The sequence below is a fragment of the Aplidium turbinatum genome, chromosome 6 (assembly GCF_918807975.1).
Source record: "Aplidium turbinatum chromosome 6, kaAplTurb1.1, whole genome shotgun sequence".
NCBI lineage: Eukaryota > Metazoa > Chordata > Ascidiacea > Aplousobranchia > Polyclinidae > Aplidium > Aplidium turbinatum.
In genome coordinates this window covers 20,737,102-20,753,694 of record NC_137477.1, presented here as the reverse complement: position 1 = coordinate 20,753,694, position 16,593 = coordinate 20,737,102, and the positions used below count along the sequence as shown (strand labels likewise).

General features: G+C 36.0%; 2 protein-coding genes across 2 annotated transcripts in view; one reads left to right on the top strand and one right to left on the bottom strand.

Moving 5' to 3' along the window:
- Nucleotides 1-16,593, top strand: part of LOC145771977 (uncharacterized) — a 228,054-nt gene that overhangs the window by 187,100 nt on the left and 24,361 nt on the right. The gene's annotated exons all lie outside the window — the stretch shown is intronic.
- The window catches only part of LOC145771978 (thrombospondin type-1 domain-containing protein 4-like), a 48,318-nt gene continuing 35,114 nt past the window's right edge, over nucleotides 3,390-16,593 (bottom strand). Inside the window, exons 8-15 of the mRNA XM_082583762.1 lie at nucleotides 14,216-14,741; nucleotides 13,706-13,832; nucleotides 13,073-13,280; nucleotides 12,418-12,588; nucleotides 10,653-10,820; nucleotides 7,010-7,204; nucleotides 6,531-6,675; nucleotides 3,390-5,961 (exon numbers count right to left, since the gene is read on the bottom strand). Coding sequence (XP_082439888.1) covers nucleotides 5,813-5,961; nucleotides 6,531-6,675; nucleotides 7,010-7,204; nucleotides 10,653-10,820; nucleotides 12,418-12,588; nucleotides 13,073-13,280; nucleotides 13,706-13,832; nucleotides 14,216-14,741 — 1,689 coding nt within the window. The 3' untranslated portion in view covers nucleotides 3,390-5,812. The remainder of the gene's footprint in view (nucleotides 5,962-6,530; nucleotides 6,676-7,009; nucleotides 7,205-10,652; nucleotides 10,821-12,417; nucleotides 12,589-13,072; nucleotides 13,281-13,705; nucleotides 13,833-14,215; nucleotides 14,742-16,593) is intronic.

The following is a 16,593-nucleotide window of genomic DNA, read 5'->3' as shown; positions in this document are numbered from 1 at the left end:
CCATCGTTCGTAAGACCTGATGAAACATTGCATCATCACCTTTGAACACCTGTTTGAATTGCTTGACAATGTTTCACTATTACGTCACAGTAACTGTTTACGTGAGTTTGAGATATTGAAATGTATTCTGACCATTTGTAAAATTGTTACTTGGAAGTTGGTTGCAAATTTAACTGTTTCGCTTATTGCTTGTCAGCTGGACAAAGTTTCCGTCTTTTATCCAAGTAATCTGTATTGCAGTGACAAGTTTTAGTGGCGTACCGTGTTGCGTCCCAATTTCGACAGCCGTGGGTTATTTTTTACAGAAATACAGTTCTCGAATAGACGTTTCCTGAAGAGTGTTTCTTTTCGGTCATTACATACAGACGAACGGATCCGGGAACTTTATGTTACAATGTTCCCACGAAGAGATTATGGTTTACCGCTGTGACCACTAGTAGGCTACCTATTCGAAACTGTCTGAAATAACTATCATATCAAAGGCTTTGTCAGTGGGAAGATAAAGATTTAAAACCAAGCAAAGATCAAACAGGATTTGAATATAGAAGTGTAACCCTCCAAACTTTTATAGTAGGCTACGATAAGCTATAACTTTGGGCAAAATAAACTAGCCAGTTATTGTTGCGAAGAAAATTCGGGCACAGTTGGTTAGAATACTGTTAGGTACACTTTGTTGCAACCTAGTTTTTTGTATGGTAACCCTCGAAACTCATATGGCCTGGTATGAAGTTTGGGCAAAAATATAGCCGAAACTGTTATGAAGAAAATAAGGGCACAGTTAGTTAGAACACTGTGGGGTACATTTTGCTGCAACCTAGTTTTGCGTAAGGTAACCCTAAAAGCTTATATAGCCTAGTATGAATTTTGGGCAAAACAAATTAGTCAAAATTGCTGTACAGAAAGTTTGAACGCAGTGAGTCAGAACAGTTTGGAATGCATATTTATTGCAACCTAATTTGTGTAGCCCTCAAAAGTTTAAAACTCATATATACTTTATAACACGTAGGATAATTAGGCTAATTAAACTCATCGTGAGTTTAATTAGAAAGCTGTTTCAATAAAGAAAGAAATCACTTTTAACAACCCTAAACCCATTTGGTATATTTATTGTCTTTAAATATAAAACCATCTTGGTTTATGATTAGAAGTCCCATCTGTTGAACTTCAAATGCAAGTATTAATTTCTGGTATAGGCTAGAGTAGACTAATAATAAGATTTTTTCCTTTACATACCACTAGCCACCGCAAGTTTTTTCTATGAACTTAGATGATTTGATTTTGAATCTTTATCCTCGGACTAACAAAGATTTGATAGAATATTCCAAATAGTTTTGCATAGCCTACTTGTAGTAGATGGACGCAGAGCGGTTACTGAGATTGACAGAGTAAAGTTTCCGATTGTTGAAATGTTATTGCAGAGGAATTATTCCATCCACTAGGTGCCGCTGAATGGTCAGCAGTCCTGAAATGCGTTGCTCAAGCGCACACCCCGAGAGCCGAACCAGCGCCGCTTGATCTTGAGTTGGGCGCCCCACATATTTCTATTGTATCCACTGTACCTCCTTTGTGGTCTTCCTCCTTTTATTTGTACTGGTTACCAGTTACTACAATACTTGCAAGATATCTTATTTACTACCACTTTGTTTTCTCTTAAAAGTCATATTAAAGATATTGGTAGTCTAATTTCTGTGACTTCTAATGTCTATTGTTGTTTTGTCACTGGCTGTGTTTGCTTTGAAATTGAGAGACTAATGATTTATGTAGCATAGCTGAAATAATCCTATACTATTGTTTGTCAGAAGTGATTTTCTAATTTTAACTGACATCTACAAGTCACAAGCGTTGTATAATAATTAATATAATGGCCATATATTTGACAAGATAAAAAAAAATTACAAAAGGTTAAATGTGGAAAGTTATTTTTCTCGGATAATGTAAAAGAACATCGAAAAAGGAAACATGCTGGTGATCAGATTACAGTAGGCTATGCTATAAAGTTTTCAGGTGTAGATAATCCAAAAAAAAAATGTCTTGAGTTTATGCAAAGAAAATGATTTCAAGTAATAACGATACACCACTACACCAGCATTGTTGGCAGTGGCCTATGCTGTGAAGCTAGTGAGAAGTGATGGGGTAACACACCACAGACTAGTTAGACTCTATTAATAAGTGTTTCAGACTGTGTTCTATACTCTACAGCAGTGGTCTCCAACCTGTGGGTCGCGACCCCAAGTGGGGTCGCCTTAACTTTTCCTGGGGTCGCCACAACTCACTATATTCAATTTGTTACCGTTTCAATTCATTACCGAAAAATAAGACCGATACTTTTTGTTAGTTCGAAACCTTTGCCTGTGTTTTGGAGTACAGTTTGCTACCTCGTGTCACAAATAAACCATTGTGGTGCAATAATCAAAAACGGAATAGTTGCGACAAGTAGGACAGAGCAAAAGCATTCGCGATGCTAGTTTAGTACTTTAGACTAACTTTTTATTATTCAAGGTGACTCCAGAACGAGCGAATAATTATTTATGCAGGTATAGTTTGCAGACATTTCATCGGCTGTTTACGGTTTGCTTTGCAGCTGGTAGTGGTAATTTGTAGCTAGTAAGTGTAGCTAAATATTATACAAAAATGGCAGCAAAGAATACCAGAAAAAAGATCATATGACGAAGCTTTTTTAATACTTGGTTTCACTGAATTTAATGGCAAACCAAAGTGTGTAATCTGTCTTAAAGTTTAGCGGGTTTAACATAATGTATTAAACACAAAACAAAATACCGTATATGAGATAATAACTTAAACGTTTTCGACACGTACGTGTGTCCTCATCAGGGATTCAACCTGCAATATACATAAATGAAAAATTGTAAGATAAATTTGACTTTGCACTACAACTGTAGCGACACGCTGGACTGAAAGCACCTTTTCAGTCCAGAGTGTCGTTACAGTTATAGACAGCGCAAAGTCAAATTTATGTTATAATTTTGGGAAAAACAAAATGGGGTCGCATGCAAATGTTGAAAATCATTTTCATTTAAATTGGGGTCGCTTCTTAAAATGATTGGAGACCACTGCTCTACAGCTTCTAACATAACAGCAAGTTTTTGAAACCTTGACGTATTGATTTAGGTTCTGCTTCAAATGTAGACTATGTTTTGCAAATTTAGTCTTTCACAGTAGCCTATCACGTGCTTTACGTGTGTCTTCTGTCAGGTCGTCCACCAGTCATGTAAACATAGCCTTTAGAAAGGGAAAGACTATTTTCAGTGACATCAGGAAATTAACCCCTTTACAAAATCTTGGCAAGCCTACGCTACTGGTGGACTTTGCCGCTTATTGTGGGCTTGTGGCTTTCGGTTCAATAACGCTATCAGCACATTGGTGGACATAATTTATTTTATTAAATTTTCTCCAAACACAAAATATACAAACATGACAACAGCATGGAAAAAATTTAAGAGCAATGTTAACGAAGAAGCGTAAATGTGTACAAAGCAAAGGAAAAGCAAATTGAATTTTATCACACTGCAACATAAAGGTATGTCTATTAAAATACGGTACAAATGAAAAAAATAAGAAGAAATATAACGACCAAGACTCGACTGTTCATTGTTTCAAAACTCTATTAAAAGATAAATAAACTTAGGCTGAAATTCTTGTTACAACCCCAGACAAATTTTTAAATATCGATTCAAAATCAACCAGTTTCATAAACAGCATTACAGTAGCGTAGCCAGGAATTTTGAAAGGGGGGGGGGGGTTTTGACCACCCAACGGCGGGGGGTCTGGGGGGTCTTCCCCAGAAAATTTTGAAAAATTACTTTGAATTTGGTGCATTCTGAGAGCATTTTCAACAAAAATGTGGGCACGAATATTCCTGTAAAATGGTGCTGTCCGCTAGCATAGCAAAAGGATAAGATCATGTTTTCTTCGGCATTTTTCGGAAAAAAAAGCTAAGTCTCTGTGTTTTCTTGTTGCTAATTCCTGGCTGAGATGTTTGAATGTTTGGTATTGGCAAAACTCGTTTTTTTAATGCAATTTTGTTTAAAATTAGGCAATTTTTTTTAGATTGAAAGCATCATTCTCAATATCGTGACGTCACACGCGTGCCTAAGGGGGGGTTGTAACCCCCAAACCCCCCCCCCCTCCTTGGCTACGCCACTGAACAGCAATGTTATGTCGTATGGAGTATGGATCTTGTCGATAAGAATAAATTTTTATAGGTTTGTTAATTTGCACAAAACTATTCATTAGTAGAACTACAGTATGTAGACTATGTGTCGGTTACTTTCTTAATTTTGAATTGAATAGGCGTACAAGTAGACTACTGTAGGGTAATCGAACTCCAGACTGACAATATACATTTTTGCATTAACCTGTTTTAATAGGTTAAATATCTCTGGTTTGGTAAATATGTGCTTAGCCTTGTGGCAATATCTAGTAGGACAGTGCTCTTCAACTTTTTCTCTTTTGTTTACTCTTGAGGACTAACGTTGCTGCCTAATACACTCCTGTAAATTTCAGTTAATGCACCCAGCAGTAGACAATGGGCATGATTGTAACATTGTCTTTCCCATTTACACCTACAATTTTGGGTAAACCTCAAAGCACCCCTTCGTACTTATACACCTGTCATGTGTGGTAGGTCTTTTAAGCTTTCTCTGCAAGATAGGGCCAGGAGTGCTTAATCAACCAGGAAGGGCTTCCCATGTGATGACCGTCTAGACAAGCTGAAGGATTGCTCATGCGGGGCGAAGTTTGTTGATGCACGAAGTAGCGATCGCAGTGCATGTTAGGCGTTCGGAAGGACACTTTCCCATTGCGGCCATATTGGTACGCTCTGGTTGAAGAGCGCTGCGTTTGAAATAATAATAGCCACCATAGAAACATTACATATGTCATTCATTTGTAAAAACCGGTTTCACATGGGCAGGTAGAAACTTGTTTCATCTTACAAATACAATAACTTGAAACATGCAGAATAAAAAGCTTCATCCTGAATGCTGTATATCAAAGCTTAGACATATCTTGCCCACAAGATTCAGACAATAGCTAAAGCAAGAACTATAAAAATAAAAAACACAAAATAAACAACAAAATAAATACAAAGTTATAGTTTGGAAGCGCAATTAACGTTACTGAATGTGATCACATTCCAAGTCAACTTTTTTGGTTTGATTTTTCGGAGTTTGCAGTTTTACACGTAAATTAGGTTACCTTGCACTGAATGCAGATATGCAGCAAATAGTTGGCAAACTTTTAGTCAATGAAAGTATAGTTGTATATCAAACCAGGTATATAACCAGTTGTGTATCAAACCAGTTTAATTACAACAGATATGAATATGAACGGCGACGATTTGTTACATAGTTTTTACAAAATTCAACCAAAGCTGTTGCAGCCCTTCCAACCATGGATCTGATTGAGAGTTTGAATACTTCAAAGATTTAATGGTGAAGCTATGAGTTTAAGCAAAACAGAGAGACTGACGAAATCAATTGTTTTAACCAGTTGTTTTGACATTTTAATAATTAAAATCAATCATTGGTTTATTTATGACTCAACTACGTAAGTTAGGAGTCAAGCATTGGTTGAAAATTGAGAAGATTTCCTCAAAGTCGAATTAGTAAGCAAATAAAAAGGAAAACATTGTATCGCAAAATAAAGCTTTACTGAACGTTTTTTCTTCAGTTCAAACAACATCTATTTTAATGCGCGCAGGTCGAGGAAAATCCACGTCAACTGTAGGCGGCTGAACTCCAATCTCTTGGGTTTGCTCGTTGTTGGTTGTTTTTTGAAAGATGATTTCATATCAGGGTAAGCGCGACTTCGTGTGTCTTAAATCAATTACCCGTACAGAAGAGCAAGAGTAACAACACACCTTCCTAAAGTATGCGTACACGCACAACCTTGCTTGAAGAACATGGGAACAGCGACGCATCGTGTCTTCACATCCAGGTTCTGCAAAATGAGCAAGATTAACTTAATGGCTTTTTTACCGTCTGAAGCATTTTCAATATGACGTACAACGACATAAAATAGACTACAGCCTAGGCTACTCTGTAAACTGTTACTGTTACAGCTACGGAATAGATTAAAATATAAAACAAATATAATACTAGAACAACTTATCAAACCAGTATTTTTATTTAGTTCAAACTGCTGGTTTGTCTTCAACAGTGCTGAGGTAAAAGCTTATCTCAGTAGTCTACCTTGGGTGGTGACGATGGCTAAAGTATTGTTGCAAACGTCGGCAAAATGGCTTCAGTTTTTATATTGACATTTAGTTTTTAAGTTGACCCTTGTAAAGGGCAGATTTCTTGATTGCCAGTTAAATTCTACAACTTCTTGAGTCTCGAATGATGCATCACAGTACACATTGTCCGCTTGGATGAAAGCAGCAACTCTTCGAATCCCACATCGGCAGTAGAGCAACTAGCAATCAGCGGTGAAGGTAAGAATATTTAATGGCCTGAAGTGCTTGAAACAAAAATATCCTCATTAAATACAGTAACGATCTTTGATCAAACCTCTTAAGGCTATACAGCTGACAGTGTTGCATCGTTCGGCTTCAATGGGTCGATCTTCAATGTTGCATAATGAACTGTATGATCCTGTGGAATCCAGACATTGGAGGTCGCGAGTTCTTGATCCTCCACCGCAAGACACAGAACACTGTGAGCATGAAAACATAAAATGTTTTAACATACAATAATGCTTTCGTATGTAAACTTGACGTAACTTTGAGTCAGGGGTTATTGGGTTTGCTATGGGTTTACTAAACTTGGCAAATAAAGTTATTTTTCCCTCTCTCACCCTCTGTTGGTGCTTGAAGTATAACAAAGTAAACTCGTTACAAAAGCTTTAATAACTATTTAAAAACTTATTTTCTACACTACGTGATATACAGCAGGTACTAAACACTGCTTTGAAATTGCATATAAAGTAAACTAAAGTTTTTGAAATTGATACTTCACAGATTAATTAACGTGATGCAAGAGGTAGTTACTTCGCTCCAAGGCGTGTAATGCCACCTAGAGCCGCAAGATTGTGTATTGCAAGGCTGCTGGGTGGCAGGCCTGTCCGCTGCTGGGCAAGGCGAAATTCCATCTGTTATCGCAGCTGTTGTTATCGCTCCGTCTGAAGTGATGCGGAGACACGTCACTTTTCTGTTTTGAACACCATTTCCACATCTGCTGGAACACTAAAGACAAAAAACAATGTAGACCGAATTTTGACAGAACCTGAAGTCCAGCGACTTGTTCCGTTTATTGCTGAAGAAAAGCAACGTATATTCGTTCTTTTACCAGACCACATTATACCAAACAATAACAAACATAATATTTCTTGACACCGACCTTTCGCTTAATTAACGTATTGATAGGTATTGCGTGGTATATCGGCCTTACAACAACTACAACCTATCATTGCCTGTGTCTCGTTTGCAACATATAATGAAGTTTATGCAAGAAAACAAATTGGTTTGAAATGACAGCAATGTCAGTCAATCAAATTCAACATTCTACTTGGCCACAATTGTTTAAACCATTGTAAACCATTGTACAACCACCAGAAGAAAAATTGTTAACAAAAGTCAAGTGCCTTGGATTAGCCTTTTTTACATTTAAAAAGTAAAGATTATCCTTTTTGATTGATAAGAGATCGCTGATATAAGATTTTATGATTCTTCGGGAAGTTGACATGTTTTCATCAATTTATCTTTCAGTAATATTACATCAACGTAACCATGTAGATAAACCGGTTAGAAAAAGATTATATTTATAAAACAAATTATCAGAAACTATTATTGATAAAACTTTTCAAATTTGTTTTTGATTTCTTTATTAACTTGTCTAGCAACCTGGCAATCGTGACGTGGCTAGAAAGAAAATTAAACATTTTACTATTAGAAATAGAAAAGTTTAACAATAAAGCTATTGAATGCTGCCAAACATTGCCGAAACACCATACAAAATGTAATACAATATCATTAAAACGTTTTAATAGCATTAAAATCCCATTTCTTGGGGGAGGGGCCGGCCAAAAAAATGTAAAAAATTTTGTGGTTGATAATTTTACTCTGACAAGATTGTTGGTATATGGTAACAACAAACCATTGTTTTCTAAGAATGTAGTTTTGGTCTTTATTTTTAACTTTTAAAAGTTGATTTAGTGATTTCATAAATGTTAGGCATGACTACACATTTGGTAATTTTCCAAGTTTTCAAATTTTGTTGTTGTAAAGTTTATAAAAATTCCATAATGCAATACCATTGTTTGCCTATCTTATAACTGCATAAAATATTAACTATTTTGGCGCCAAGCGTCATTTTAACAAGCTTTTAGCAAAACAGCGAAACCAATAAAATGGCTATGAATGATCAGCTTTGTTAATGAACATGTTAACCTGTCCTTGTTAGTCGGTTGACTAACACGCAGCACGATTAAAACTTTACTTCTAGTTTCGAGTGTTGCCTCGTCATCTTTTAACAAAGAGGTTATTGAAGTTTTCCTAAATATTTGTAGGGAGTGATAACTGATGAGATCATGTTTTTGGAATATTTACAGTCAAAGAAAAAGAAATAAGATTGAATAAAAAATGTTATACAGTAGGCCTACAATAAAAACGTAACTGCAGTAGTAACAAACACATTACCTTTCATAATGTTAAACGTTTAGACTGGTTTGCAGAAAGTGTTTTCAAACAAGCATGATTGAAACACGGAAATTTCTTGCCCAGCAGCCCAACTGGGTTGCAGACTTGCAGGACAAAATTATTACAACGTCAACATACATCATACTAATTGGTTGCGAGAAAGTAATCAGTTTTAAAATCTTAAGCAACTTGGTGTAAAAAAACATCCAGACAGTGTTTCAGTGACATTGAGGCTGGTAGAAAACTTTGAAAACCATCTCTTCTAAATGTCGCCATTAACTACAGTATTTTTGCCTTCGACAATATGATGAGCAGTCGCTACTAAAAGTTCCTTTTACGAACACTAGTAAGCTTATTTGGTATATTTGCTGAAGCAAAATTAACATAACTTCTGCTGTTTTGGGAGTTGTACAAAAGTTCCATTTGACAGCATTTTGACGGTTTACCCTCACACAAAGCTTGTTATATAAGTGATGTTTTTCCAAGGTTTAACTCGATCTAATGTGTTCTAACTACCACATAATTAAATCGAACACCCTCCGCATGTTTACTTTACCTAGACAACACGCATGCATGCACACTTTAGGGCGCAAAACAAACATATTGTATGCAAAGAAAAACAACTCAAGAGCGTGTGGTTCAACAGTCAGTGTTGTTAAGCTTTAACAGATTCAACATAATTTATGTAAAGGAAGCAGGAGAAAAGCTTAAGATCACCTAATTTTACAACAGATAATTTGGTAATGAAAGGCAAGCGTGCCGAACGTGATGCCAAAGAATCTAATAATTTTAGCGCATTATACCGGTGGTAGGCTAGGCTATCTAGTTTTCGGTGTAACCTAGTTGGTGTTGTAATCTATTTATAAAGACATTAGGCTTCTACTTTATCTTTTGAACTATTTGACACGAACATTTTGTCAAACATTTTGGTTATCTTGGTTGATTTTTAAATTAAAAAAATCACCATACTAATAAAGAATCATAATATTCATTCGATTCCAACTTTGTATAAGCTACTAGCTTTCTGTGGGCACTGGTTTCTCAAATAAAACCGATTTGTTGCAATTCAATACCCAAAAAGTAATAGGCGTTACTTTTATTTGAACTTACAGTGATGATGAATTGCTGTGAGGACGTAAATGGGTATTAGATTAAACAAGACAAACATAGATAAAAGCTTTGTGTCGTGAAAGTGTCACCGCAAGACTTTGCTATTCCTAATCAAACCTTCAGTCTATGTACAAACAGGAAGTTACAACTTCAAGTTTAAATAAAACAACTATGCGGACACAGGTGATTTCGATATGAAATCTGATGGCATGAATTTAACGTGGAAAGTTCTTGAAACAACGCTTATAACAAGACAACTTCTTGTGAAGGAAATGTTTACCATTATTTGATGATTAAAGTCAGACATGTGGATAAATTAATGATAAACTTAAAGTCAACGCCAAAGTTCAACAATCACAAGATTAATATTAAAAGGTAGTAAACATAATCGGAAGAAAAGGATTGAGGTGTATTAAAAATTGGTCACGTGTAAAAAGGCAACATCAAATTGCAACAATAAAAAGTTCAGGAAAAGAGCATCCAACTGAAACTGCTAAGAAAAAAATCACATTTCTTTCAGTAAGCTCGCTTTGCTTTTAAAAGTTTAATAAACCAAATGCTACCGTTAGGAAACGAAAACTTCAGTGATATGACAAGACTTTGGGAACACAGCTGGTGGAATTAGAACATAAAATAATAATAGCCTACATGTGTATTTTTATTATTTCATTGTTATCATCATTTCGGTTTGTCATCACAGCTTAACAAAAAAAAAGTGGTTGGTGTAATGTTTAAATGCTGTGATATGACCGGACTTGAAGCCGAATTAAGTAGCCTACGTAGGCCTACTATCAAAAGCGAAGACGAAAAGACTAACCGGTGTGGAACTGGACTGATTGTCACTTTATTCACACGCAAAGGTTAAAAAAAATTAAGCAAAAAATACCTCTTCCCATGTTCCTATAAACCATTCATGTTTAACTCCACACGAACTTCTAGCACACGACCTGGTGGAATTGGGACGGAGCCTTGATGAACACCCTGCCGCGGAAGCAGCCGTATTCAGACAATGTACGTTTCTGCGTTGCACACCTTTGTCGCAATCAGCAGAGCACTGTTTGAAATAAAAGTCTGTTGGCTGATTTTTCGAAATGACCATGAAAACTATGTAATCTCCACAGTGTTACAACAGATCGTTAAAATCTACACTGTGAAGTAAGCAACGATCATGCTGCTAAAAGCGAAACTCAATCAATTGCAAAACTATGTTAGATCGTAGCCTACTTTGTCAAATGAGTTTTCAAATGAAGAAATATGTAGTAAAGGTCTGGTTTGGGTTTGAAAAGGGAAGGACAATTTCAGGAAGAGCTGATTTTTTATAGTGTGCCCTATCGGAAGATTTTGGGATGACAAATAAAACTTCTTACTTGGATACTTCTCGGATTGAAAAACTCTCTTAGAATAAATTTTAAAAATTGCAAAAATTATTAACGGTAAAAGTTGCGCGCCAGGCAAAATGTTGTTAGAGAGTTTACCACCCTTCCAACATTTTACTCGTGCTAAAAATCGTGGGTACTGGACCATACTCTACAAATATTCAAACCCAGTGGTTCTCAACCAGGGTACCATTTACGTTTCGCAAGGGTGCCGCAAGTTATGAGAGTAGCGTTATCAAATATGCGCCCAGACATTGAAACGATTTGCGCTAAAACTCAGCGCAAATTTCGCACTGACTTTATTTGAAACGAACTTCATTAAATTGTACATGATATGATACAGAGCTTTAGTTAGTTTTGTTTTTGCAAAAACGCTTTTCAAAATTATTTTTATTTAATGCAGAAACTTTTTGGTTTGACTGTGAGTGCCGCCAAATTATTTGGTTGTTTGCTGGGTGCCGTAAGCCGAAAAAGGTTGAGAGCCACTGTTAACCGATTATTAAACAATTGTAACTGTTAGTCGTTATCTTGATTTTCGTATCCTAAAGGAACGTTGTTTTGAAGACATTGTTATTGCAATCATTATATGTCTAAATAGAACGAATACAGTAGACTCCGTGATTCAAATTAATCGTCTATCTTATTCCGGCTGTGACTTATCTTTCGGCAAAATCAGGTTTGTATTTAGCGACGATTTCGTAAGGATTTATTGATTGGTTTTTCGAAAATGTTTAAGCCTAATATCCTATTACTTGCTACCACTCCATGTCATTTTAACATTTTGTCCATAAACAGAATGAGCTGAGATTGAATAAATTGCGCAAAGTTTTAATTTTGACATAGAAACCATTGCAAACACATAACGTTTTCTGGATCTTCTAGTTCTTCTTAACTTTTCACTCTTCCATTTGTGTAAACAATTATATGATCAGTGTGGTTTATCTAGGTGCTTTGTACAGTTCTTAAAAGCAATAATGTACTTTTAAAAACATGACACATCATAAAGGACCACTCAACTGCGTCAAGCCTCTGGTCTATCTGAAGTTTAAGATAAAGCCAAGTAAATAACACTTTTTTGTTTTGAATTACGTCAACATCTTTCAAAGCAATTGATGTCACAAAGAAGAGCATTGTTTTTCATTTTCAATCTCAGGCCGAATGTCTTTATGTGTCAAAGACATGAAAAAGTATTTTATCAGTTACCGTTATACAATATATCTTTTGATTACTCAACAACAAGGTTTTATTATTTTTTAAACAATGATGCAGGCGTACCTCCTCCCAATCAGTGACGTACCACTTTGTTACGCAAGGTCCAGCGTCACACGGTCTGATGTTGTAAGGTCTCCTGGAAGAGGAACACCTTCCATTCGGAAGTTTTTTTCCGTTTTCCGCTTTACACACGGCTTGTCGCATTTGAGTACCTGATCCACATCTCGCGTTACACTGAAAAGTCAGAGCACAATTTCAGTTTTATCGAACATTGCTTGGTCTTATGTTATAGGTAACATGGCAACTGTTGTAAAATAAAATTATTGGAAAGGTTAAATCGCATGCGACCAAAATATACGTTAAAAATGTCAATAAGACACAGATCATAATTTTCCTCATAAGTCAGTTGTATATTGAATATGTACGACAATCATGTTGTTCCTGTGAACCAGTGAATTTTTTTTGTAAAACGTGTAGGCTAAAGTAAAAGAGTTATTGCGAAGTATAGCCTAGCACTGGTGGATGCTACCGATAAAACAGTTAACTTTATGTTGCAAAACTTTAATATCTGATAAAAACTTTACATAATATGGAACTTCTACATTTTACTTATGCCGGGATAGGCTGATAAAGTGGCTGACAGATAAATTTGTCTTTAATGAAAGTGATTTACATTTCAGCGAAGTATTCCACTTGTGTGAATATGCAGTGCACTAACCTCAGACCATTCTCTATCGACTTCCCAGTGAGCGCATTCTCTGACTCGACACTTCTCATGAGTCACTGGTTTGACAAGTTTTCTGCATTTTCTGTGAGAAACAGCGGTGGTGAAGTTTCCTGCAAAGTGCTGACGACAAATTACAGTTCTTGTTCTTCGTCCATTCCCACAAGTGCGTGAACAGTCGGACCATCTTCCAACAAAGTAGCTAAAAAAGGAGATAAAATGGTACTAAATAATGATGAAAAAACCACCTGAACATTAATGCTCTAAAGGTGACAATGATGACAATCATAACTTGGCAGTTGGCACTCAATTCAACATTTCGCCTGAACGTCTCATTATTTTTACTTCAAATATAGTTTCGCAAGCCTAACTATATGCATCCAATGAATGAAGAAACACTCTGGTACACAAAGAGCGACTAATACGGCGAGGCACTCAGTGACAACAAAAACGCAGCAGTAAAAAAATAACAAGGCAGCTTCCCTTGAGGCCCAATGAGCAGATACATCCAAAAACAATACTGTAATTTTTGCTGCCTTCCTTTCACAAGAATCTGTATTCATGTTTACTAAAATTTATAAATTACAGAGAAGTAGGCTACCGTAAATAAAAGGTTTGGGAACGTACTGGGGAGGACAAGGTTGTCTGTTGCATTTCTTTGTCCTAGTCTTGGGTTTCGGACCAGAACAGTATTTCTTGTCTACCTCTTCATTGGTTTCGATCTTGAGGCAACAAACTAGCGTAGTTCTTGTACCTAAACAAAACAAATTTCATCTTGACATGAAATGATACAACATAAATTATACGCCAATAAAAATCAATTCTAACAAAACCTAGCTCCATCTTAATACATAAACAGAATCGGTAAGCGATTTTTACATTCGGAAAAATTTCCTGATAATCCTATTAAGATGAAGCCGGTTTGTACTCTGTAAAGATGTAGCATATTGACAATGAATTTTGGTTCACTTCATATATTTCAATCATATGGTCTGCCTTGCACGGATTACTCTTATTGTTGAATTGATTCTGTCTAAAAAAATTATTGCAAAAGCTTTTTTATGCATCAATTTTTACAAGTCATATGGTTTAGCAAGTTGTGGCGATGAGGTACTAACATCTAACGATAATTCTAACCTTCAGCACAGCTTTTGGAGCAAGGACTTAAGCCACGGATTCTCCATGCGGTTTCTCCGATTATCACCGGCTCATTACGAATCACTTGTACTGTGTCTCGCCGTGTGTTCAAACTTTCCTCATCCAGATTATGCTGGCTTGCATGAGAGTCGGTGGGATTACTTCGATCGGTTTGTTGAGAGTATCTGTCATTTGCGTCCATGTTTAATGTCCTCTCGTTTCCGTAAAGTGTCCGACTTCTACTGTTGCCATATGCGCCCCCCGGAACGTTGTAGCGAAAATTGTTCCTATTACCATAACGAATTCCTTGGATGTTGTAGCGACCGCTCGTGCCAGGCTGGTGACGAGGAGAATCTTGCGAGGCACCGACACGCTGGATTGTTGTGGAATCTCCGAAACGATCAAGAAGATCATGGCTATCACTTCCAAGCCTACGGCTTTGACCTTCCAGTACTCCAGGGGAAGATGTCGGATTAGGAAGTACATATTTAAATCGGATTCCTGGGTTGATGCCTTGAAAGTAAAGCTGAAATATTTTTTATTGATTAAATGTACGTTGGAATTCGAGACAATTCATCTGTACCTATGAAATTTATGTAATGAAATGTGAAAAATGTAAAGATTATGAGTACGTAATTGCAGAGGAGCATATAAATAATGTAACAACAACAAAACATTTGTAATGAAGACATGAAAGTCGTGTCACATGCACAGAGATGAACTAACTTGTATGATCGAGAATTTTCAAAGTATTCTGCCCAACATTGGGATCAATTTACTCGGCAATGTGTTTAACCAAACTCGATCTTCTGCAACTGCTCCTATACTAAGCGAATAAATCACAGCAATGAAAAACTGTTTTGAATGATAATAATGTGTTTTTGAATATCATTGTATTGATTGTGTTGCTTCGACGAGGGTATGCTTTTGACTGAACAAAATAATGGCTTCAAGAAAAAATGTCAATAGACCAACAGTTGATTGCAAACTTGGACTTAAGTGGTTAGAAAATATTTGACTTTGCCTTTAGCATATTTGTTCAAGCATAACCAGTCAAGCTAAAGTAACATTTGCAATAAAACAAGTTTCACGACCGTTATAACTTTTACAAAACTTGTCGCTAATGGGTTTGATATTTTTTATGAAAGTGTGGAACTAGGCCTCTGGATAGGTGGTTGTCAAAACAAAAATAAAAAATCCCAGAACGTTATTTTTGTAGATAAAACTTAAACGATGGAACCTTTTCAAATTTACATTTGCGACAACGGAAAATTATGGTAGTTTCAGTTTTTAAAAGTATTTCATCAATTTGGTGCTTCAGTTGCGCAGCTAAATTCAGTTAGTGTGAAAACTTATTAGATCATAACTACAAAACGTATCTAAAACACAGCACCTAGGTATTAGCCTACTATTAATTGAATAATCAGCAGTTATTAAAAAAATACATTCCGTAACAGATTGAAGGTGATCTAGCAGGAAAAAATGAGTTATAAAAAGTAAACAAATATATAAGGGACTATTTTGCAAGTGGGTGTGACAAAAATCGGCGTGCCACAAAGTATTTAATGTCGTAAATTGCAGTTTAAAGTTTGCAAACTTGTTTAAAATGTTGCTTAGAAGTGAACTACTTAAACAACATAATTTTTTATAGTGAACTTGTAGCTGTGCAACTTGTTCAGACCAGCCAAGGAAAACATGGTGATTAGAAATTTTCAAGAAATACTTTTCTTGCGCCTCACATATATATATATATATATTTTTTTTTTTGAAGAAACACATAACAGTAAAATTGTTTGACAATGAACCCTTTTCAGAACATTCGTTTACTCGACATCAAATGCTGACGCCATGAAGATCGCTCCTTCTCAACATCAAATCACCCGCTAGATGGCTGCAAAGTGGGGGTCAATAAAGTTTTATCTTCAAATTTTGATCCAAACGAGTGGGTTGTATAATGGTGAACTGTTAGAAAGATGTTTGTTGGATGATAGGGTGACTAAGAAGTATTGATTGAATTACTTTTGTGATGCATTACAAAGCTCCGTGAATTTACATTCACATCAGTTGAAAAACATGAACACAAACAGGCTACCTACAAGAAAATGCAGTAAATCAATAAAACAAACAGCCACTGAGTAGTTGGTTGAGTGGAAGTATAATAACTTACTATAGTTGTCCGTAACACTAAAGATACAAAAGTCTCATGGACCAAATATTAAGCAATCATAAAATCAAATTGAGAGTGAGGAGAAAGTAATTTATGAAAATTTCTTCACACATTCATATCTTCGATAGCCTCTTAGATTCACATTTGATTTTCAAGTGCTTTGAGTACTTTGGAGTACCAACGCTAACCTCACGTTTTAACACTTCTTGTT